This window comes from Mercenaria mercenaria, chromosome 10 (assembly GCF_021730395.1).
Source record: "Mercenaria mercenaria strain notata chromosome 10, MADL_Memer_1, whole genome shotgun sequence".
Taxonomy (NCBI): domain Eukaryota; kingdom Metazoa; phylum Mollusca; class Bivalvia; order Venerida; family Veneridae; genus Mercenaria; species Mercenaria mercenaria.
The window spans coordinates 18,044,493-18,068,455 of record NC_069370.1 but is presented as its reverse complement, the minus strand read 5'-3'; the positions used below and the strand labels follow the sequence as shown (position 1 = coordinate 18,068,455).

Here is a 23,963-nt window from a genome sequence, read left to right as displayed (position 1 = left end):
ATCAAACTATTCATCCGTGAGAAATATCCAATATAAGATTTGTTTACTTACCGCCAACGGAAAGATAGAGATTCATTTCAGATGTAACAAGATTTTTGAACGTTACTGCATACTGCTTCCCAAAAAGTTTGAATTTTAGTGTAGGTGATGCTGACAACGTGAGGCGCACGTATCCACCCCACTCATCTAGAAATATGGATGTTAGCATCTAAAGGGAAACGAAATAAAACATTATTAATATAAGGCTTGTTATAAATTACATGGAAGAACTTCGTCTGTTTAACAACAAATATTTACTATTTGCCTGACGTAGCAGTTCACTACTTCTTATAGCCAACACGAGTGTCTGTATGAAGGAAGTTTGTCTTAGACTTCCCCTGAATTACTTTATATCTTTACATTTACACGTACGAACAAATAAAACCGCTTATGTTTCGAAAAGCTGACACAAGTCTCCTTTAAAGTTTTTATAATACATTTCATACATTTTTTCTTGAATGGTAAACTAAATCATTAATGATAAACTGCTGCAATCGCATTTAAAGGAATAAGTAAACTTTATGTAATTACTATTTCTATGTTTGGCAAGTCGATAAATATATCTGCACTCCCTTCCACTAACAGTTTTGTATCATTTTTAACAACATCGGCTCCTATCCAAAAATCTCCCCTTGGAAATACTCTGAAATCAAAAAATATAATCGGGATCAAATTTACACTAACTTTGTGCTAAAATATTGATATTGACAAGATCTGAGTACAGTAAGTTTTGATATAATGACAGGTTCTGCGTATATCTTGATATATTGATAGGATGTAAATATATATGTGGTTAAAATATATTAAAAGGGAGTATATCTGGTTCAGATGTATTCACGGGTGTTAATATATTTGGGTTACATGTACTGATAGGCTGTTAGTATATTTGGTTAAGATACATAGAGTGTTTGTATTTTGTTTCAAGTTTATTGGCAAAAGTATTCAAACTTTTCTTTAGTTTAGACAACAAAGATATAAAAACTTACGGATACTGAACCATCGCGTCTCCATTCCATAACTGGAGCTCTGTTGTATCGTGGTGAACGTTAATCCCATTCACTATAGAAATACCAATGCCTCTTGGAAAGATGGTCAATTTGTTTTTCTGTTTAAGCAGTTTAAACACAGTTATGCCCTCCAGGAGATCTCTCGATTCTTCCGGTACCATGAAAAATATACTACCACCGTTGCTGTGGCATAGGTCAATAATGAAGCAAAATTTATGACCCGCTAGAGGATTTGGAACTTTTATTTTGTCTCCCATAACTTCTAGAGAAAATGTTGAACCCAATCTGAATACGCTATAAAGGTGATCTTCAAGAACAGGTGCCCCTTCACACCAGGTGGTTTGTTCCATGTGTCTTCCGTAAACTAAATCACTCTTCAGATCTTGGATGGCTAAAACTGACTCACTCGTCTTTTCAAATTTGATCCAGTTTGGTAAAGCCGGGAACAAGTTCAGCAAATACGTTTTCAAAAAGGAACCAGCCGATACAAATTCAAATATATCTGACTCAACTAATTCAAATGATTTGCAATTGTCTGGTGTTTCGTCATTTTTAATAATGGTTCCTTCACTGGAGTTGTATTTAGTACCATAGCTGAGCTGAAATTTGCCCGAGGAAACTGTAACTTCAAGGCCTTGGATTGATACAGGTAACGACAAGTCATTGACCTTGATAAAGGCTATTCCCAAGGTAAAGGACGTTTCAGAATCTGCTATAAGCCTGTACCATTCTGATGTAGAGGTTAGCTTGGTTCCAAGGCCCTTACCATCTGTACAATGTGCCAATGGCAGCACAAAACAAGCCTTTGGTAATTTTCCATCAGCAATTTCAAATCGTTCAAATACTGTGTCACGATCACCTGCAAACCATAAACATTAAACTGAAAACTAAAATGTGTGAGATTTTACTACGGAATTTTATATCCCACAGAATGGGCATCAGTCATCATCACACTAGTACTGCTTAACATATGCCTTTAAAAGTAATCGTAAAGAACGCTTTTATAAAATGTCTGCTCTGTCGTGAGGTATGTCAAAAGTGATCAATGATAATTGTGTACCTTCGGAACACGAGCGGCCATCAGGCTTCAGCTGCCGACCATCATAACATCCACAGTGGTATGAGCCGTCTGTGTTTATACACGCATCCTGACATCCCCCGTTATGAATGGAACACTCATTTACATCTGTTAAAACAACAAAAGTATGAACTTATATTTTTGCCACTCGATATCAATCTACTAAATTATTTACTTCCGGTAAGGCAAAACATTTTTACAGCTGAATACGAGAAAGAAACAGAGATCTGCGTTTGACCGTAAACTATTCACGCAACATTTTTTAAATTCAAAATATGTTCTACAAGAAAAAACATATTAACAAGAAGAATTTTTATGTATAGTATCAAGCAGCCTATGATTTCGTAAATTAATGTCTTACCCTTTTCGCAAAGGTTTGATGTATATCCTTCTGCACATGTGCAAGAGAAGAAATTCAAACCGTCCCGACATGTGCCGCCATGTTGACATATAATCCCTTTACAGTCGTCAATATCTGAAAAACATAATAAATCAGGAGATGCTTCTTATTTTAAAGACTCTTTTCCAGCAGACATTGCGTTTGGAATATTATTTTGCCGAAACAACTTTCAGATCATGATACAAGACACTCAACATACCTAATTTTATTGTTCCAAGCTACAACTTACCACGTTGCATCGTACAAAGCAACAACGTATCAAACAGCAACGTACCAAGCAACATCGTATCAAACGGCAACGTACCAAGCAACATCGTATCAAAACAGCAACGTACCAAGCAACATCGTACCAACAGCATCGTACAAAGCAACGTCGTATACAGCAACAACGTACCGAACAACAACATACCCAACAACATCGTACCACATAATGACATATCCCGCAACAACGTACCGAACAACAGCATACCCAACAACATCGTTCCACGTAATAACATATCCCGTAACAACGTACCGAACAGCAACATACCCAACAACATCGGACCATGCAATGACATATCCCGTAACAACGTACCGAACAACAACATACCCAACAAAATCGTACCACGTTATGACATATCCCGTAACAACGTACCGAACAACAACATACCCAACAACATCGTACCACGTAATGACATATCCCGTAACAACGTACCGAACAACAACATACCCAACAACATCGTACCACGTAATGACATATCCCGTAACAACGTACCGAACAACAACATACCCAACAACATCGTACCACGTAATAACATATCCCGTAACAACGTACCGAACAGCAACATACCCAACAAAATCATACCACGTAATGACATATCCCGTAACAACGTACCGAACAACAACATACCCAACAACATCGTACCACCTAATAACATATCCTGTAACAACGTACCGAACAGCAACATACCCAACAACATCGTACCACATAATAACATATCCCGTAACAACGTACCGAACAATAACATACCAAACAACATCTACCACGTAATCACATAGCCCGTAACAACGTACCGAACAACAGCATACCAAACAACATCGTACCACGTAATAACATATCCCGTAACAGCGTACCGAACAGCAACATACCCAACAAAATCGTACCACGTAATGACATATCCCGTAACAACGTACCGAACAACAACATACCCAACAACATCGTACCACGTAATAACATATCTCATAACAACGTACCGAACAACAACATACCCAACAACATCGTACCACGTAATAACATATCCCGTAACAACGTACCGAACAGCAACATACCCAACAAAATCATACGACGTAATAACATAGACCGGAACAACGTACCGAACAACAACATACCCAACATATCCCGTGACAACGTACCCTTAATAACAACATACCCAACAACATAGTACCACGTAATAACATATCCCGTAACAACGTACCAAACAGTAACATACCCAACAAAATCGTACCACATAATAACATATCTCGTAACAACGTACCAAACAGCAGCATTCCCAGCAACAACATACCCTGCAATATCTTACCAAGCAACAACCTACACAGCCACATCGTACCATGCATTATCTTGTTAGAGCAAATGCTTTAAAATTATGACAACATGTACACAGAAATCAAACACAAAAATGTCTAGAAATGAAGCGATATGGCAAGAGAGAAAAAAACTATCAGATCGTTATAAGGCATGTGATAAGTCCTTCTGGCCCAACTGTTCAATGTCTCAGCAAATTTCCAAAGTATACAGCCTGTTCTGTTATCTGATCATCTGACGAAAGTGTTGTTGTTTTATTTTTTTTTTGGGGGGGGGGGGGTGTAAATCAAGACATATTCGGCAAATGACAATAACATTTTTTGAATATATCTACATTACGGTTATGACATATTCGGCAAATGAAAATAACCTTTTTTGAATATATCTACATTACGGTTATGCACCTGTTATGACAATCGACAATTTTCGTGTGATTATGTAATCTCCGAAATTCTACTTCGATAATCTTCTGTTGTTACTAAAACTGAAACAAACACTTTGCCGGGAAATGCTAAAATCGCTAACGGAGATTAAAATATCAAACGGAAAAGGCAGATTATGGGTCCGCCATCTTAAAAGAACTTTAATTACGGCACAATAATAGAAATGACAATTATCTTCTAACACTTACTGCATAATCCATTTCGTATATCTATATGATTGATCTTGAGATTTTTATACCCATTTTATGGAAAAATGACCTGAATTTATAAAATTCAGGAAACGCTAACCTGATAAGAATTAGTTTTGGTACCTGTGCAAGTTTTCTGATCGGGCTGTAACTCATACCCACTTAGGCAGCTACACTTGAAAGACCCCTCTGTATTCGTACAATTATGAGAACATCCATCCACATCTTTTATACATTCATCTATGTCTGAAATAGAATGCATATAATAATGAGCATAGAACACTTGTATGCGACCATGATCCAGACACTGCATCGCGCATCTGTCAGGATCAGCTTCGCTTAAGCTATTGAATTGAGAACTTAGCACGCATGATCTGACAGATGCGCGGATGGCAGTAGTCTGATCATCTGTGCATACCACTATTTGTTTCCATCACGGTATATTTATGAAGTACCTTAAGTACTAATCTGTTAAATATCTAAACATTTTATATGATGACAGTTTTTCTAGTACGTAACATTTTAAGAAGTTACCCGGTTCAAATGTATACAGTTCAATGCGCTTAAATCCTATTTTAAGAGGAACCTTTTGAAAATTGAAATAATGATAATAGACCCTGTCAACATGCTTGTAATGTTAAATTTTTACCGATTGGTAATGCTGTTTAGGTAGAAATATTGACAAATTCTGTCAACATATTTAACTAAATGTCTTTTAAAGTTACGAGTTAGTTTGATAACATGGAGTAATTCCTCTATAACCTTTTATGATTTTCTATTAAACTCGTTCAGTTTGAAGAAAAATATTTAAATGATACCTGCGCATGTGCGTCCGTCCTTTGATAGAATATACCCTGTGTGGCATTCACAAGTAAATGAACCAGGTTGATTAGCACACACTTGATCACATGACCCATTTCCTGTAGCACACTCGTCCTGGTCTTTAGATAAAATAATATAATTCATTCAGTTATTTATAAAATATATTCAATCGCCCAAATACATATCGGATACATATAATTATGTATAAGATAAATGAAGATAAAATTAGGCTTTCCTAATACTTTTACGAAGCAATTACTGTAACTCATTCTACATACACAAACACTTTCTTAATTATAGGGTTGAAGCTGTGTTTTACATTTCATGTTCTTGCGTACCGGACGGGTGTTGCCGGTGCTCCCACCGGTGCTTGAAAACTTCATCTATCTTACACCCGGGTCGTGCTGTAAATGACGTGATAGGAACTACTTTTACGCAGCAGATTTGACAGAGGCTCGTTACCGTTTAAACAGCCCTCGAGTCGAGCCGAATATACCAGTCTACACCACCAACCCGTGACAGAATCTTATAACTACTAAAGTCGAGTCTACTATTACTTTGCTCTGTTGTATTCTATGCTTGCAGATGATGTTTTTTATCAATTGTATTGCCGTCTGCTTTTCTAAATACATGAACAATGGTAGGTGATCACTTTACTTTGTTACTTTGCACTATATGTATACTAAAAGAGTGTTTACATTAAAATTATCTGTTTGTTTACCTTCACATGTTTTGCCGTCTGCATTGAGCAAATACCCCTTCTCACATGAGCAGTGATATGATCCTTTAGTATTTGTACAATACACATCACATGGTGCAGTTCCGCCTGTACACTCGTCTATGTCTGGTTTAGTTCAAATATGGTTTAGATTAACCCTTACCCTGCTAAATTTCTATAATGAACTTGTCCATCTTTCAATTTGGACAGTACCATTAAATGTTAAAAGGGGTGCTTACCAGAAAATACTAACTGAATAATGATCATGATCTATATACACTGGTCGCAATGGCAGAATCGGTCGTGTTTAGTATGATAAGGGTTAAACAAAAATCATTTTACACTATTTGTTACCTGACCCCGGAATTCTTCGAGCGGATTTATTTATACTCTGTCTTCTATAGGCATTTTGTAAATATTTCACTACAATAGGTATGTCAGAATAATTTGTATATCTGATATATTGATAACGTAATACATAAGTACAGATAGTGCTTGACTCCCTTTTTTAAGCTAACATTGCTATAATTATTGTTGAATTAATGTTAATAATAGGATTTGGGTCATTTATAGCCGATTTGGGTTCATTATGTCGAAAGGTGGATCCCAGCATCTCACATTATGTCATAAACAGTAGTTTAAGGGAACCAGATATTTGCTAGAGCAAGCACTCGTTGTAAAATACTATGTATAAATTTGGACCAATCAGAAACAAGTTCTATAAATAGCACCAATCAAAGCTCACGTCTGCTAAAGTATAAATAGGTAGATGGATGACAGAGAGATCAATATTTATTATATACCTATATAAATTCTGTAAAAAATCGGCTTGTATTTCACAATTAAATATGATCAGACAGACAAAAATTCCATATTGTACCTTTTAAATTCCTTATTGTACCTTCCGTATTGTATGCTGCTGGACTATTTTCATTAATATGCATGACCTGACACATTTCTATAATAAGCGCACATAAAAACTTCACTAAGTTCCATTAAATGTCGAAAAACATTGAAGATTTCGTTCAAGAACAAAACAAGAATCAAAATGGTAAAGGTGTGTAATAAAAGGGTCATTATAACAGTAGCTAGATCTGGGACTTTGTATTCGGCTCTCGTGGATTTTGCAAGGTCGGATCACACTTGCGCACCTCGTGAGATCGACCTGGCAAAATCCACTCGAGCCAATACATCCCAGATCAAGCTACTGTTATAATAACCATATTGTATCCAGCGATAGAAGAAGACACATCGAGGATTAAACTAATAATATATCCCAGTACCTTGACAAGTCGAAAGATTTCCTGTGGCCAGAAGTTATACAGACCAGAAATTGTTATGGATATATGTGTGACCACTTAAAAAGTAACTTAATATGCTTGTTTTTTTATATACAGTTGCGATTTAATGTAGGAAATATTACTCCATTCTACACGATTTACAAGTTGATCTATGAAACATGTATTTCTTAATTTTGAAAGTTATTGTCTTAAGCAAAAATAACTATATTTTCCTTCCGTGTATAACATAACTTTTACAATGTACCTCAACTGGTCACATTCCTTGACTTTATTCAAATACATTACTAAGAGCTTTCACTTCACCTGGACTTTGTAACACAGGACCATAACCAAGGAAATTGAACAGTAATTAACACAAAAACCCTTATGCACAACTAGGCTTAATATTGATCATTGCTGAAAGTTTGAATGAATTATATAAAATCATGAATGAGGAATTCAGGTCACAAACATTACTCTATATATCATATAAAGTGCCAGATATATTGCAAAAACGGCGTTCCATAAATGCGATGAGTCAATCCGATATCGGTAAAAGTCACGTGAAATCACTAGTCCCCATGTGCTACACTACTTCTTGTATTTCAATATACCTGCGGCTTCCAGAGAGGCCGCAGGTAATAAGGAAGTTATTGCAACTACCCAGTCAGGGCGGATAAATTATTAAAAAGAAGACATTTGAAGTTCATAGACTAAAGAAGAGTTGCAGAATTTCAACAAGGTTTCGAGCTATAGAGCCAGCGCATAGGATTTCTACCTTAACGGTAGTTTAATGCTATAGACGATAACAAATACAGGCTGAGCATCGGAAAGCTGAGATAGAGACCCAGATTTTGTTAATCTACTGAGATAGTAGGAGAATTCCAGCTTATAGACGGTTCAGCGTTATTGGCGAAGTACAGCCAAGGCATCGGGGTTATATCTATATGGTAGTTGAAGGCTACATGTGATAGCATATAGGTGCTGAACATCCAGGAGTCAGGGCAATCATATAGAGTTGCAACTTCAATTAAAAGGATAGAGGCCGAGCATTTATGCGATAGGACTCGTATGTTGTTGATTCAGTGACATTGTCTGACGGAAACTTCAACAAAAAGATCAGTCAAGTATAGAGTCTCCACCCTATAGGAGTAAAGACCTAATTATTATTCACTGAAGATTGTTAGTATGAAGCATTGAGTGATTTGCCTGATCCCTGAAATTATCTAGCTCATAATTGAAATCATTTACGAATCATTGGTACACGAATCATTTAGGCAAGGTAGCCGGAGGAAAATTTATGTATGAGATATTTGGTCTCACCAGCTATACGTTTTAACAAAGGACATTATATATCGTTTGTCAGCTAGTCTAAGACTTAGTCACCTTAGCGACCGGACCCTTTTCATTGCTCAAGATACTAAAGGCGTAGGCATTTCCCTGGGTCATATAACTCATATCCTGACAAGGTATTCATAATTAAAATGTGAACCAAAAACGGTGACTCACTAGCTGCGTAGTTCAGTTAGAGTTTTATCAAATTCAGCTGTTTATGCTTTATTGTTTATTTGAATGAGCCATTACTACGTATAAAGAGAAGTATTTTTTCGTGCTTATTCGTTAAGATACTTATCATTTTTAATCTTATAAGTCATGAATCATCAGAAAACTTAATCCTTCTCGCCAGTTACCTGCGCAAGACGTCCCGTTGATTGCGAGCTTGTATCCTGTTTTACAAGAGCATGTAAAAGAACCAGCCGTATTGGTACAGTTTTGTTCACAACCGGAAGTTCCTCGTGCACATTCGTCAATGTCTGAAAATGTAAATTATGATTTACAGAGACCGTGGACTCCTAAAGCTGTATAATTCTCTAATCTACCGCTGTACACCATGTGGAACTTTACTAAATATAATAGGTACGGGTTGATTTTTCGGAAGCACAGAGCACCAAAAACACAGCCCCAGAGCCACGCATTAACATAGTAGGCCCACAACAAAGAGAAGCTGTTATGGAAAAATATTTCAGACGGGTTGCTTCAAACATCCAACAAGTACATATAAATATAAGCTAAATATTGATAAGGGGGGGGGGGGGCAAGGCAAGGGGCGAGATGGGGTCGGGGGTGGGGGAGGAATCCGGAGGGAAATTTTGAACAAGGACGAATATACAACGGAATGCCATGTTCTTTAAAAACAATCGCACTACAACGTAAACCACAATAGTGCAGACACTCATGTACCAAAGATAAACACACAACAACGATCAACTGAATAACATAGAAAACGAACAATCAACACATAAGAAAACAGTAGGGCCCGTTATAGACTCACAAGCTTACAAACACATCCACACAAGTAGGAAAAAACATCGAATTTCTATTCTACTATAAGCTATACATGTAAATGGTCAAAATACAGTACATCGTGCATATTGTTAAACAGCGTCAGTTTTGTGACTTTATCAAGTTACTGTTACGTAACTGTTTCATACAGATACATTAATAAATGTTAATTGTATTAAGCATAATAATAATGCAGTTTCTAAAGTTCCGTTTGATATGCGTAGTATAATATCACAACGGCTCTTCTTCTGCACGTTCTCCTCGTGTATGAATGTAAGTGGAATATTTCTATTTCTTAAAACGTATTATTGGTCTTAGCAAAAGTTGTGATATGTAAGTGAAAGCAAACCTTGACAAGATTTTCCATCTGATGATAATTCAAAACCCTCTCTACAGGAACATGTGAAGGAACCAGCTGTATTTGCGCATGCGTGATCACAACCGGAACTTTTCTCAGCACACTCGTCAATATCTGGAATATAATTATTTTGAACATTTAAAGAGACGTGATAACATAAGTTCATCAATACATTTATATTCAATGTCTACGGGGTGTTTTCGTTTTTCTTTTAGTTTTTCGTTTTCGTGATGTTTTGTCAGTGGCTTCTTGAACCGTATTATTATTTCATTACCTACAAAAGTCAATGGGGGCCCCCATGGGCAATTGGTTAAGGTCAATGACTTCGAATCACTTGTCTCTCACCAATGTTGGTTCCAGCCTCGCCCGGGGCGTTGAATTCTTCATCTAAGGGAGCCATTCAGCTGCCTTAATGAAAGTCGGTGTTTCTAGTATCTTTCTACCAAAGTACACGCCCGTGATGAAATGATGCACGGAGGGACATCTGGGATCTTCCTTCACCGTAGAAAGCTGGAAAGTCGCCATATGACCTATATTTGTACCGGTGTGATGTTAAACACATAAAAAAACTAAACTGACTTTAAAAAGAACATTAAGAGTGATAGAAATCTGTGTAGAATAAATTTGTAGCTTTAAAGCGTCTTTATAACGATATATTAATGTATTTTAGGACACTTCTGTGAAAATGGGTTATCGCGCTTTCACTATAATGTACCTAAATTTGCGGTGTATAAAAATATTTAGAAAACAATTAGATTTTATGAGACAACAGCTGATTGGCTTAGAATTATAAGAAATGTCAAAATCAAGCAAAACATTATTTTCTGCAAACTTTGAAATATTTTACAAGTGTCTGTAAATATGGCGGCTTAACAGATATCTCATGTCATTTGACCTCATGTTTAAGTGTATTTGAAAATGTTATTTATAGTGTAAGCCTATGGGAAAGTCTACATTTGACTTAAATGATCGGAAATAAGCTTTAGTTAAAAATAAGGTATGATTGAACTCGTGACCAATGATTTCCAAATTTGGCGTCTGGCCGCTGAACTAGAGTTCGTTCTTGTTTGAATCAAGATTTTCTTTTAAATACCTGTGCATGTATGCTTGTCAGGAAGCAGGCGATAGCCGGTATTACATGAGCACGTGAAAGAACCATAGGTGTTGTTACATTTTTGATTACATTTGTTCAGCGATGTTGAGGCACATTCGTTGGTATCTGGAAAGAAACATCGCAATCCTGCATGAAAGTATTAAGTCGATATTGCAATACCGTAGTATTACACAACATTATGATTAATTGTATAATTAACGTATGACTGCAATGACGCATACATATGGACACTGCTTTGTGGACCTTTATTGTGCCAGCTCATAGAAGGCACTTTTCCGTGCCATATATGTCTAAAAACCAAAGACAAAAGTAACACTCAATGAACGCAGACACCTACAAAACACCCCACATTGAAATAAGGATATGTGTAAATGTATCCATATACACAATGGCTTAGCACATACACACAATAACACAAACAAATGCAATAAAAAAAAGCCTCGGAACAAACAGAATTAATTTACCGGTGCGATACCCAACTCTTTAACCCCTACATTGTTGCTGCAGGCGATGATGCACCTTCAGGCGAAAAACAATAATGGCAAAGGGCAATATTGCGTTTGTTTTCATTAATAGCTAATATTTATACTGTAGTTCGGACCAGTCATGTTACACACTCATGTCTGATGAAATGTAGGGCGCATTTATCATTTCACTGCTTACATACACTAACAGTGAACAAACGTAGTATCTTTAAAATTAGAATGTGATTCATAATTACATAGCTGTTATATAACACTGCGTTTGAACTATGCTACAATGGTTTAGTCATTTATTTTCCAACTACAGTAATTCTGAAATGTTTCAGCCATATTTTACCGGTTTCACATCGCGAGCCTTTCCAAATGCTCGGGCAACTGCATGTATAAGAGTTAGGAATGTTTTTACACGTGCCTCCATTCTTGCACGGACTGCTGCTACAAGAATTCATATCTGAAATGAAAAAAGGTAATGTACTGGAGAGCTTTGTAAATCAATGCCTATGTGCTTGATAGCTTTATAAAGCAATGATTATATAAAGGGGATCATTGAAAATATATGTAATGTACTGGGGAGCTTTACAGAACAATGTAAATATACTGGAGACTTATTAAAGCAATAAGGTAATATGAGCCGTGCCATGGGAAAACCAACATAGTGGGTGTGCGACCAGCATGGATCCAGACCAGCCTGCGCATCCGCGCAGTCTGGTCAGGCTCCATGCTGTTCGCTAACAGTTTCTCCAATTCCAATAGGCTTTAAAAGCGAACAGCATGGAGCCTGACCAGACTGCGCGGATGCGCAGGCTGGTCTGGATCCATGCTGGTCGCACACCCACTATGTTGGTTTTCCCATGGCACGGCTCATATAAAGGTACTGAAGAGTTTTATATTAGCAATGCAGATCGTCTGAAACGACAGGCAAATTATATTCTCAAAGTACACATCCAGATTCAGATGTTCTGAGTTTGCAGAGTTACGCCCCGTATATCTAAAATATTACGATGTGACCAGTCGGAATATTTTCTCTTATGTTGACTTCTTATATATATGTACAGTCAATAATAGGGTAAGGATATCCTAGGTGTATCGATGTCTCTAACTTGGAGTTCTAAAACTACCTCTGTAAAAGGTCGAATTTCGGACTATTAAATTGCCTTTGAAGAGATAGTTTCAGGTTAAAACTGGTATTTACACATTATAAATACCGGTAAAAAAGCCGATATAGAATAAGATAGGTCTGAAATTAGTGCATATCCGTAAACTATATTGAAAGTCTTGGTCTGAATCAAAATCGTTTTCTTTCACAAAATTATTGTATCATCTTTGAAAATCATTTTAGAGTCATAAATGTCTAGTTGTGTATCTAAATCCGCTAAGTTTAGCAGAATATGATCAAAGTTTGTTATAGTGGCGGTTCTCGATAACGAGGACTACCGCACCGTCGGAATGTATTTGCTTTTGCTTATGCTTTTGATCAAATTTAATTCACCTGTTTTTATCTAATCGGCCATGTTTACAATTTATATAGTAAACGTTAACTTTATCTATTTCATTAAAATCTTGCTTAGTATTGAACACACCCATGTCACTATTGAATTCTTTACGGCCGTCTTTATTCTAAAGTCTCTCGAAATCTGTCAATGCTAAAGGCGGGGACACTATCCAACTACCCGCGCATTCCGGAGTTAATGCCTAGTGAATAATACAGCGTGTGCCTTTCTCCGATATTAAACTGATAATTTATCACAGATTCCCCTTTCCTTTGTTTCTTTAAGCAGAGCAAACATGTGGTTTAAAGTGGTTTACATGAACATGTTGGTGGGCTGCCAGACCATTGCGCATTTGATTGACAGGTACGCTTCAAGGAGCCCGCTGTATGTCCGTAACCAGACTGACATGTGTATGTGGCCACACCCCCTTGTGATGTACCGGTCACGTGTAAACTAGTGTGTGCTATAGTGCCAGGTTGTCCACAGTTGGCTGAATAAAATAAAAAATGCTATATATATATTGTATATATTATAGAAGGGTCTACTTTAAGATTAAACAATAAAATATTTCATATAAGGAAAACATGGATTGTACTGTCCAAAATGTTTTGTATGTTTTGGTTTGCAATGGATACAAGGAATTTTATATTGGACAAACTGGTGATAAACTAAGAAACAGAAGGACAGTCCATGATCAGCAAATCAGAGACCCTTAAACAAGACAAGTAATAGAAAGAGTAGGGGTTCACGTAAAATAACCTCATTATTCGAGTGTCCCCTACGCTTTCTTTTTTGTATCATGGTCCGCCAATATTAACAACGCATTCGGATAATAATTTTGATTGACAGGTTAACATTCCATTTTAAGCGTTGGTACTATTACGTGGCAAGCGTACACTCTAACTGAAATAGAGAACGGTTTCAGAAAGTTCAACATTTCCCTACAGTGTTCTATATGTAGGCTGGACCTAAGACATGTTCTCCAACTAAGTTAGAGTACGTCTTATAGCCACGCCTCTTCCTCAGTTGAAGAATAGAAGTAAACAGTTATAATGACACTGCAGTAAATCATTATACAATTGCCTATTAGTGAACATTCAGATCAATGCTCTAAAACGGACCCACAATATTAAATTTTTCCTTTTTATAAATTTCATGTTAATAATGTTTCAGCTAGGTTATCTAAGGAACGTTACTTTTTTGATATTTTAAAACCAAAACTGAACAAATATTGATGACGTCATATTATAACGTTGTGTTCACGTGTACACATATGACGTTGCGTAGCAATTTCACATTTTTTATAAGTCTGACCTGATGACTAGATGAAAGCGGTCGGTAGACAAAAATATTTATAGAGGAAAACCCATTGGATGTTGTTGTTTTTTCTTGTATATATATATATAGTTTTAAACTTGGTAAAAATAGGGTATAATTTAATTTGAAAAGTCAACAGTTTGGTCCGATTGTCGGGCCACGAAGTGGAAAAGTGGGTCTTTTGGCATCCAACTGTTTTTACCACTTCACCAATGGTCTAGTAGGGGGAGGGGGTGGGGGTTACCCCTATGTGTTAGGAACCGTTAAGTGGGTCTCTTTGATTATAACTGATTGGTGGATCAAATTTTTATATACACATTTAATAGTGACCCTTTAATTAACCAAATATGAGTATATATATAAGGTGGAATGAGCGAAACTTATATTTGTTATCATATATATCACCGACTTATTGTAAAGATATAAAAATTATATTCAGTAGCTTCTGAATGGCTGCACATTTTTGGGAGATGAAGACGACATACAGGTCGATGTTATTTTTTCACACACAGATGAGGCAGCTCGCATGAAAATATTCTATTTTACTTAAAAGATTGTTAAGTCTTTTGTAAAAGAGTCTTTTTGACCTTGAAATTGGCTTCATTAAAAAAGCACAGAGCTATGTTTAAATGATATCGTATTTGCATATTAATGAATATGTATCACAGAATAAATAAGTTCACTGACGTGGAGGAGGCGGTGGTGATCGTCTTCTACGTCTTCTACGGAACCATCCCCTCTTTACACGAACTTTTTTCTTTTTAGGATCGAACTTGTATTCCTCATCATTACCTGAATGAAATAAAGCATATTCATCTGGTATTATCCTTATTAGGAATTAGAAAAGATATGTTCATTAACTGATAGTTTATTTGTCACCAGAAAGAGATATTCATCTGATTAAATGATTAAATCGCGTTTAATATATGTCCGTTGATGTAATAATGTTGATATATCTATTGTTTACTAGTCGATTTTTTTCTCCTATGTATTACATATTCATTAATCAATATATACTAAAATCATTTCAATCAAGGCAATCAGTTTAGAAGTCAACAAATTGAATCCCGATATAACTAATAAATGTTGTATTTGTTATCAAAGAATATCAAATAACAATAAAAAAAACAACGTAAATTGCGATCAGTTGTCGACATAAAAATAGCTTTGATATGATACTTGAATGACTGTTTCTTTTCTTGATACAGTAAAATATAATGCACACGTTATGTATTTTGCCCAGTCCTTATTAATAAGCAGGCAAATGTTGTATTGGTGGACTAGACACACAGACAGAGAATTTAGGCCACGTGGGAGGCGGCCAAGGAGATCCTTTTGCAACGGTCTTAGATGTAGAAAGTTGCAGAACGCCAGAGGGACATAAGGCAAAAGGGCTTGTATATTGTAGACGTATGTCTGCTATAACACACTGGATAAACGGCTATCCTGACGCCCGCTGGAAATGTACCCCAGCTGGAAATGTAACCCAGCTATATATCGGTAGGTAAAGTTTTTCATTTATTTCTATAAAAACGAAGCCAATTCCTGCAAATCAACTTGACAGTTTTGTCAAGGAATGACCATGGCTTACATTTACAATTTCTGGGCCAAATACGATCGTTACATTTTGAGATATTTGCTAACAATTTTTTCAGTTTGAAAAAATCGAGCAAAAATCCAAGGTTTTGCGCAAATTATTTTGTTTATGAACAACCTGTGAAAACTTTTATCATCTGGTTTAACAGATTGTCTTTTCGGAACACCTGTGTGAAGTTTCCGGGTTCTACGTTATTCCTGAAAAAGGTATATTAGCCGTTAAATAGGCATGGTCGAGAAAAAAAGACTGTGATATATATATTATATAAATACCTTACTGGCAAAATAATTGCATCTGGCATACAATAATTAAAATTTTAAAAAATCGTAAAGACACAAATGCATGCGAATAGTGTCAGAGGAAACAACATGATTAAATTACATATTTAGTGCATACAATTATAGGTCATATGACGACTTTGCAGCTTTGATGGTGAAGAAAGACCCCAGGTGCCCCTCCGTGCATTACTTCATCACGAGTGGGCACATGGGTAGAACCACCGACCTTCCGTAAGCCAGCTTAATGGCTTCCTCACATGAGGAATTCAACGCTCCGAGGGAGGCTCATCGATGAGGGGCAAGTGATTTGAAGTCAGCGATCTTAATCACTTGGCCACGGATGCCCCAATATATTTAGTGCAGTGTGTCATTGTAAATGTTAATCATTTTCACTATTTGTATCTGATGAATAAACCATTGTATTAAAGACCATTGCTGTGACGTCGTGCTCGAGTCGATACCTAACTTTCTTATCATTACCCTATCAAACTAGAAAGATAGACTTGCTTAATTTGGCTTTATCTTTGCACAGTTGAGTTCTTTACGCTTGTAAAAGCAGTACCCACACATTTGATCAATAACACTGAATCAGATTGAAATTAATCTTGAAATGTAAGTTAAAGTCGAAAGAAGTTTTGATATTTTAACCAGTACGCGTGCGGGCGTGTCATATTTGCTAGTTGCTATATCATTTTTAACAGCTTAATTTGTGTCTTTTAAGTTAATATTTATACAGTATGAAGGAGACTTCTGAATATAAGTATGCGTTGTCACGTCTTGGTTCAGACTTAAAGTCTCCAATTATTTACTATAACTTTGCTGATGATGCATCCAAACAACTGAATTATTGTTGTCAGACCTGTACATAAACAAGTTTTCATCATTATATATGAATAGAGCTTGCTAAACGTGTGAAGGTACGAGCCTTAGTTTTATTCAACGGATACTGAAAAAACATAAGTTATGAACATTTAATACATACATTCTTGGTCAACATTTCTTCTCACTTCTTTCCCATCTTGATCAACCCACCGACCTCCTATTGTGCAATAAGCATGCCTGAACACGCCACATACTTCGTGTATACAGATGGTCCCCTTCATAACTTTAGCGTTAGACCCTTTTTCACAGGCTATCTCTACGTTTTCTGTGCAGCTGTCAACTGGATTTAGCACACAGACATCACATTTTGTGTCCATGCCATAAACCTGCGATAAAAATGTATTAGAATTTCATACAGGTTTGTACTGAAGATAGGAAATAAGTATGGGTCTTGTCAGTAAATGGTTTCCTATGGCAACAACAGTACTCCATGAGTTGTGTCTTCTGAAATAAGCTTTAAAAGGTGTTCCCAGTAATTCTATGGAAGCATTGATGGGGGTATTTTGCTCCAGTTTCTTGTTGGATAAAAGATTCACCAAGAAACGTTTAAATAAATTAATGTTTACATTCGTTGGTCGATAAACGGATAAATGAAGTAATTATAAATTGTATGTGGGAAAACTAAGACAAATTACTGATTAAGCGATAACATTTGCATGTACCGGAATAGGCATTTCTACGGTAACTGAAATCCAAAATATATACATTCTATTTCAAACACATTAGTGAAAATGACTTGTATTTCGAGTTTCTTTTTTCTTTTCTCTTAAGTTTTGAAGAAGCCTATTTGTGAGCTCTCTGGCTAGTTTTCGTCCAGGTCCCTTATCTGCAAGTTGAGGTAAATTTGGTAGATACAGCGAATGAAAATTTCAAGGTGAAACAATTTGTAAATTGAGTATCTAAACACATCTTGTTATTGCTTCTGAAACACCTACTTGACATGCCAGAAGTGTTTCCACCCTTTTAGTTAAGAAGCTCTCTAAACGTCGCTGAACACTTAACTTTCTCGCTGCAAAAAATGAATATAATTACGATCCGGATTTAAACGATAATTTAATAACATTATTATCAGGTTTTAGCCTTTAGCCTGCTGGCGGCGAGTTATTTTGTCTTTGCGACCAGTGCAGACCAAGATTAGTCTGCACATTCGAGCTGGCTAATCATTGTCTGCACTGTTCGCTATTCAGTCAGTAAATTTTCAGTAAACACCCCTTTGAATAATAAATGGTATTGCCCAAATTGAACGATGGACCAGTTCCGCAACTTTATTTAAAAATTTCTAATGGCAGTTGGCAAGATGAGATAATGTTTAAAATGCACATACTATACAAACAGCCAAACATGTTTATTAAAAATAAACTAATTTCATGACTCCAACGAAAACTGCAAAGGAACAAATTAAATACATTAAATTGATAAGATAAAATTTGAATTCAACGAAAGAACAATTATCCAAACAGCGATGACTGCAAAGGGGGAAAAATACTAACTATACACGTAAGTTATTACAGGGACGGACCGATTTCTAATGTTGGTAAAACTTGTGGTCCAACCCTTTTGTATTTTCGCACCTTTGCTAAGTTACCGAATGTATTTTAATGTACAGTATTATACATGTCTTAATGTAATGATGGTTTGCTGTTGTATATAGTTTGCTGTATATATATTTACATATATGACATACAGATAATATTGAAAAACTTTACTCCTGTCACTGACTATTTCAGTAACTAAGGCACCGAAGATAGGTCTGCAATGTGAAAAGGAATGCATGTACAGACAAATGAGAACTTTACGTATCATGGGGGTGAATAACACTTGCGACCCAGACGTCTATAAGAGACCATCCATTGAGCAAAGCAGAATTAAAATATTAGTTCCGAGTAATACTATTACTTTAAAATTTATGCATATGGCCTTGGTACTCTTTTCCTCCCACAGTGCATTTTTAGATTAGAAGCAGTATTCTATGAAAACGTTATACAGCCGCGACGAACAATAAAGTTTACATGGATCTATCAGTTTGAGTTTCTGGCATTCAACAGAACATTTACTAACAGCGCTAACACTAAAATGTCTGATCTTGTATGTATTTCATTTCATTTCTTAAGTAGTTCTCATCAGCAATAATCTCACAAAATCCCTGTCATTATTTTGATTGTTTGTACTCGATATTACATGCTTCCAAGGAAAGATCGTAGACTTGATTACATAGCACAGTTATTGATGTGTCGCTACATAGCATTTGTGTGTTGTTTATGGGAATACCTAATATTGTCCCGTTGTGGACTGAACAGATTTACCATGCAGGAGCAGAACAGAAGCAGCAAAGATTTCTGATTCCCGATAACGGGATAAATTCGGTGAAAGTCTGTGTTGTTCCATTGCTGACGAGAATTGAAATGGCAAAGTGAACGTAGCCGATCCAAAAACGAAATTCACGCATTTTTTATTATAAAATGCGTCCAAAATGGATAAAAGAACAACTAGCGTGCGACGTAATACTGTTTTGGTCGCGACCTCCTAACTGAAACAGTGGTCCATGAAAAATAAGCAGGTTTATTATGCACAAAATGCGACATATAACCCATTATTTTATCGATGGACCGTATATAACAGGGAATGATAGCGGTCATAAGCCAGACTCAAAATCATCAGCCACGATTTAGAGAAAACAATAGTTAAAGTTATTAATGACTGATAATCGTCAATTTGTTGGCAGATGAGTTAGCATCCGGCCATACACGTCTGTCATACCCAGTACAACTAATTTATCAGCATAAATGAAAACTAATCAGTTAAGTGGGAAAAGGCCGCGACTTTATTAAAAACAATTCTCATGGCAACTGGCAAGGTGAGATGATGTTTAAAATGCATATACTATACAAATAGCTAAACATGGATCTTGAAAATAACCTAATCTATTTGCCCCAACGAAAACTGCAAAGGAACAAATAAAATACATTAAATAGGTAAGATAAAATTTAAATCCAGCGAAAGAACAATTATCCCAACAGCGGGAAAATTGCTAGCAATAAACATTATTATAGAACAAATTTAAAGCATAAATTTCCGTCTTTTATTATTAATCCCATTGCCTAGTGCCATATCTGAAATGCACTGAAGTGTGTTGTATGGCCACTAAATTATTATTTTATATGCGTATAATACATGATGAATAACTGAAACCGCTTTAATAAAATAATAATTGTCCCAAAGTTAAAGGCCAGCGTTACTTTTATCATATCAAAGTAGAAATGTGTTTAAAATGTAAATGATGTGACACACACAATAAATATGTCTTCTTTTAGTGTATACAGTGACACCCTTCTAGATTTTTTAAGAGAATGTACTTTCATTATTTAATGATGTAAATGTCGAAGCTGCATTAAACTGGTTCTAAACGTTCTGTACAGCATCTGTGGAACGTTTGTTAAGCATGTTAAATATATAGAGAAACAAACAGAAACGATAGTCGTGGAATTTAACTGTGATGTAAAACAGAAAGGATTTATTTTCATTTGTTTAATATTCTCTAAGCATTTCAAAGTAGATATTAAACATACGTTTATCGTTTCTCATAAATGCATTTTCTAATTATGCAAAATCGCTGAAAAATATATGAATGAAACAGCAGCACACCGGATGCAATAGTTTGATATTGATCTAATATGTTTACAACCTCCCGAGATGCCGCGACACCTGGAGTTGAGATGCTTGTGTATCTAGTGCTACTTCTCGGAAAGCAAACTTACGAACCGAAAAGTGAGTGAGTTGGGTTTAATGGCGAATCGACACTAAATGGTCATATATCGCCGAGCACGAAATGAAAAGTTAAGACTATCTATGACAATGCACATGAACGCTAACTGGGTAAGTCATGAAACAATATGCCCGAATTATGCAAAATGCCCGAATTATGCAAAATTTGAACGTTTTTTATACATATATATTTCCGACTAGATAGGAATCCAAACTGCCACAACCTTATGTGTGGAATTCAAATAAGCTAGAAACAAAATTTACTTGTACGAATTTCGCTATTTTTAACTAAAAACTGACTTGTTCCAGGGTGAAGGATACGGTACACTCATACTGCGCACATAGTTATATTCCAAGCGCAGATCTGCACTGCCCGAACAGACGGATACGCTTTAAGAGGGTCAACCTTTCACTTAATGGGACCCTGGCTGTTAGAGGTTTAGCAAAGACAGTTTTGTTTTTAATTTTTTATTTTACATTTTTTATTTATGATTGAAGTATATAAGCGCAGGTCTGCCAAGGGAAGCCGTCAGAAACGACTATTCAGCTGATACTTTTAGTCAAGGTTGCCTCTAACAGTAAAGGGGATTTTTTTTTATTATTTATTTTATTTTACCCCTGAAACCAATATAAAGCATGTACTAGTGTCCACACAACAGAAGTACATAGCTGCACAGATTATGAAGACGTGGCTGCATTTTTTAAAACACATATAAAAAAATAATTCCTCAACCAAGCGTTCATGCGGACATTTCAGTCATTACACCAAAAGGTACAATAGCCCAATGCTTTAGACTATGCGCCATTGTTGAACTTTAAAAGAACGAGAAACAACGCCCAGATTGAGATTTTTTTTAATCATTGATCCCAAATAAGCACAAACAAAATTTAAGTTAAGCATTAGAAAACTATTAGAATTAGAAAACTTATCTTAAATAATCAAGGTTAAGAGCTGCCATCAATGAAGAAAGACATTGGCCTAACCATTCCACAGGCCACGATAGCTGCCTGATCCACACACTTATTCTGAAGAAGCCTTAGGGCCCAAATCTTTATACCAATTATATTCCTTGAGGTTGTGGATAACTTTCATGACGAAATTAACTTGCATTTTTCTTGCAGGTAAGTAATTATGAAAAACAATTTCTACATAGAACGAAGTACCACGTGGTCAGCGGTTATATATGCAAGATGTTGAAAGTCTATGTTGTTCCATTTCTGACGAGGATTGAAAATGGCAAAGCAATCGTAGCAAATCCAACTTTTTTCATAACACAATGCGTCCAAAATGCAAAGGGGAACAACTCGCGCGCAACGAAATACTAAGATACTGTTTTCGTCGAGACCTCCTATCTGGAATAGGTGTCCATGAAAAATAAAAAAAGATTTTTTATGCACAAACTGCAACATAAAACCCATTAACTTACCGTTAATGTGGCTATTCCAATTAACAGAAAAATGTGTGTCAATAAAAATTCGACCTGCATGCCGTTGCCGTATTGTTTAAGAATATTAACGTGTTCTTACGCTTGCTTAATGTTCCTTTGATATTTATTCTAATAGACAGCGCGTTGCATTATAAGCACCAGTGCGGAAACTTGCTTTCGTTTAAATAAAATTCCATTCCCAGAAAACATTTAAACGAATAAAAATTATTCCGCTTTAGGTAAGAAACCAGTCAGATAAGACTCTTCCATGCGTTTATACTACATATTAACTATACTGGTAGACAGATCAGTGGAGCAGACTACCAATCAGATCTCTCAATTTCTCTCAACTCAGTTTACGACAGAATCATATTTAAATCGTTGATCGATAGATTTATACCTAGTTTATTTACAAATATTTTAAGACCAGTGCAAAGTTATTATCAATATCCGATCCCCAGTCATAAATCCCTGTTCTTATCAGCACTTGTAGATAAAGTTATGAAATAAACAAATGTCAGGTAAACACGTCTTGATATTTCTTTAATTACATGTATTCCTAAATACGATGAAGAGGGGATTTTACATGCATGTAGTTAATTTCATACAGTTCATCATTTGCAACCCTGGCAGTGCGAAGAAAATTTTCAGTAAAGACGCAAATTCTTTTTGCCGCAATGTACAATGCATTAAATGTGATATTGAATAAATGGTAGTTGAGTAGCAAGTATGATGATTGTTAGAATTTGGTAAATCATAAATGACACATACAGTATTAGACTTATTGCACATATTTCGTTTGCACAATGTCAAACAAAAAGACACTAATACAGGCCGTCAAATAGTTTGAAATATACGATTTTTTTATCACAAATCAAGGAGGGTATTGACAGAAAGGAATTGTGATGAAAAAGTATTAAGTTAACATATAAAAAGACTCGGTTAAACTCGATTTATGAATATGAATTCTTTGTTGCTTTCTAAGTGAAAATTTCGTTCTTTTTCTTTCATTGCACTGGTGTTCAGAAAAGGATAGCGAAGCGAACGAGGAAGCACAGCAAAAATAAATTTTCCAAAAATAAACAAATAAAAGAAACTGTATAGGTGATTCCTAGAAACATAGAACATGTATAGAAATTTGCTGGAGGCATACATTTGTTTTGAATACTGACAGGCATTCATATAGATAAATTCAAATGTCACTATCGTTTCACTAACAACGTGCGTTGCATCAATCATTTCAATAACTTTATGTTAATAACGGTTGAATAATGACTCCCAAGAACGCTATAATCTCAAATCATGGATTACATATTCGTGCAAAAATAATAAAACTACTGTGAAACAAACTTTCTAGCCTATTTTGGACCAGTA

At 35.9% G+C, this 23,963-nt stretch overlaps 1 protein-coding gene across 1 annotated transcript in view; it reads right to left on the bottom strand.

Moving 5' to 3' along the window:
* The window catches only part of LOC123559761 (uncharacterized), a 37,251-nt gene extending 14,001 nt beyond the window's left edge, over positions 1-23,250 (bottom strand). Inside the window, exons 1-16 of the mRNA XM_053552360.1 lie at positions 22,590-23,250; positions 17,501-17,726; positions 15,331-15,435; positions 13,643-13,816; positions 12,174-12,287; positions 11,334-11,459; positions 10,232-10,354; positions 9,231-9,353; positions 6,263-6,385; positions 5,538-5,660; positions 4,843-4,965; positions 2,486-2,599; positions 2,107-2,232; positions 1,026-1,905; positions 571-682; positions 52-208 (exon numbers count right to left, since the gene is read on the bottom strand). Coding sequence (XP_053408335.1) covers positions 52-208; positions 571-682; positions 1,026-1,905; positions 2,107-2,232; positions 2,486-2,599; positions 4,843-4,965; positions 5,538-5,660; positions 6,263-6,385; positions 9,231-9,353; positions 10,232-10,354; positions 11,334-11,459; positions 12,174-12,287; positions 13,643-13,816; positions 15,331-15,435; positions 17,501-17,726; positions 22,590-22,649 — 2,809 coding nt within the window. The 5' untranslated portion in view covers positions 22,650-23,250. The remainder of the gene's footprint in view (positions 1-51; positions 209-570; positions 683-1,025; positions 1,906-2,106; positions 2,233-2,485; positions 2,600-4,842; positions 4,966-5,537; positions 5,661-6,262; positions 6,386-9,230; positions 9,354-10,231; positions 10,355-11,333; positions 11,460-12,173; positions 12,288-13,642; positions 13,817-15,330; positions 15,436-17,500; positions 17,727-22,589) is intronic.
* Positions 23,251-23,963: the final 713 nt, after the last annotated feature.